The sequence below is a fragment of the Myotis brandtii genome, unplaced genomic scaffold (assembly GCF_000412655.1).
Source record: "Myotis brandtii unplaced genomic scaffold, ASM41265v1 scaffold1404, whole genome shotgun sequence".
Lineage (NCBI taxonomy): Eukaryota > Metazoa > Chordata > Mammalia > Chiroptera > Vespertilionidae > Myotis > Myotis brandtii.
The window spans coordinates 166,981-169,279 of NW_005355016.1; the positions used below are offsets into that span (position 1 = coordinate 166,981).

Here is a 2,299-nt window from a genome sequence, read left to right on the forward strand (position 1 = left end):
CATATGCAGTCCACCTTATGTGGCTCCATAGCCTATGTGGCCCCAGAAATGTTGCAGGATTGTACCTATGATGGCCGAAAAAGCGACGTGTGGAGTTTGGGGGTATTATTATACCGGATGCTGACAGGGGTGACACCGTTTGAGGGGGACAACATTACCAAGGTGAAGAGGCAGATACTAAGTGGAGATTACCAGGTACCATCCATATTGTCAAAGAGGGTTCAAAAACTTTTAAGAAAATTACTCACTGTCGACCCTAGCCAAAGACCAACCATGGAACAGGTGATGAAAGACCGTTGGCTGAATAAGGGCCACAAGAAGATTATGAAGCCGTACAAGGAGCCTCCAAGGGTTGAGGTGGACCCAGCAATAGTAAGAACAATGAGTGACCTCGGCTGTAGTAGGGAATCCATCCAGGATTCATTAGGACACAGAAAATTTGACAGTGACATGGGCACTTATCTTATTCTTAGTACAATGAAAACGAAAATGCCAGGCCGCCACATCAAGGTAAAGCCCTTCCGTACCACTTACACCAGTAGCTCCAGTACCACATGCTCGAGCCAAGATGTTGGTCAGCCACTTAATAGAAAGACCAAAAAGCCTTCCATCCCCCCAAACTGCCTGAGGTTTAGGGTGCCTGCCAAACCCATCATAGAAACAAAAGCCGCCTCTTCCTCAGAATCCACCATCGATAACTCCATCTCAAGCACAGACAAGATCAATACCATTGAGATCGGAGCCAGCAGCAGCAGCACCACCACCAGTAGCAGTGAGGGAGCCGCCCATAGAAGCTCCCCGGCCTGGAGGAAGGTGGCTAGGAGGGCCTGCCAGTTTCTTTTAAGGTTCTTTTGCTGTGGGTCATCCGCCAAAGAGGAACATCAAAAAGAAACGAAAATCAAACCAATATGACTTTTTTTAAAAGTCATATTGTGGACGGTCAAGCGGACCACAGACATCTTGAAGGTGAGGAGCTCCAGGAAGGCAGGTCAATGGTATGGGAGATGAACCAGATGTTGGAGGCAAACAGCTGAGGGTTGTGCTGGGCTGCATATCTGGCGCTTTGGCCAGATGGGGCGTGCTGTGCTGTCTGTTCCTAAAACATAGATAGGAAGGTACTGACATCAGGCCAGGCCTTGAGATGTGGTCTCATGGCCCCTTCCCAGCATATTGTACTCTCTGTTCCTAGAACACATAGATAGGAAGGTACTGATACTGTACTCTGTTGGGAACTAAGGTTTTGTAACTTTGTGGTTTTTGCAAATAAAACACTAACTCCTGCAGTTGGCGCTGCATTTCAGCCTTTGCTTCGGCAGGGTGCTGTGACTGTAGTCGCGGGCCAGCTTAATAAAGGCACCTAAATCTTGATCTGAGTCCCTGGTGGTCGTCTCCGCAGGTCGCCCGGTTACATTTGGAGGCTCCAGTGAGATCGACTCAGGCTGAGTTGCTGCTGGACACCCCGGACGCCCCAGGCGAGGACACTCCCGTCTCTGTCCGAGGTCCCAGGGAGGCGGAGTGTTTTCCTCCCAAAACTGCAATCCCAAAATGACAAGCCACCTGGACCTCCAGCGGGGAGGTAAGAATCTGGTATCTGTCTGTGGAATGTTACCTTTAGAACTCAAAAGAGGGCTGGACGCAGCGGAACCTCGGACGCAGCGGAACAACGGTGTCTGGGGGTCCTGGTCTGGGCAACCTTAGGTTGCATTTGTCTGGTTTGTTTTGTCTTTGTTCTTTGTTTGTGGGAGCGCATCTGTGGAAGCCGTAGCAAACTACGAGCTCCAGGTGCGTGGTCGCTGTATGACCCCTAGATGTCTATCCTCTGGTTTGTTATCAGCTGCTAGGCTGGGCAGTTGGTGAGCTCCTCCAGGTGGAACGGTGAGATGACAATGCCCCCCGACTTCCTGCCGCCACCGCCTTAGGACGACTGCATGGCTGCCAGGCTGCCGCTGTTGCCCCCCGCCCTGCCCGCATCACACTCACCGAGGACATCACAACCTTAAGGGGCCATCTTCATCATAGCATACATGGTCGGGTAACTATGGCTGATTTTGTGGGAGAAATCAAGTATAGACTTCCTGGTGATAAGCTGATACAAATTTTTCAGCATGATCAGTGTCAACCTTTTAGAGTTATTTCTTTTACTCCTATGGAGAATGCAATGACTGTTTTTACTGATCTCAATATGCAGTTCAACATGGTCAAAAAATTCCTAAGGCTGCTCTTACTGCTAGGGATGAGCAGCTGTTTTTACTATTTTATCAGAGCTCACTCCACTTTAAAGGCTATATTGTTAAAACAA

General features: G+C 49.4%; 1 protein-coding gene across 1 annotated transcript; it reads left to right on the forward strand.

Moving 5' to 3' along the window:
• The first annotated feature begins 3 nt into the window (after positions 1–3).
• Positions 4–912, forward strand: LOC102243895 (serine/threonine-protein kinase MARK2-like). Its single transcript, XM_005860817.1, has one exon. It carries the CDS (start codon positions 4–6, stop codon positions 910–912), a length of 909 nt encoding a protein of 302 aa, XP_005860879.1.
• The last annotated feature ends 1,387 nt before the right edge of the window (positions 913–2,299 follow it).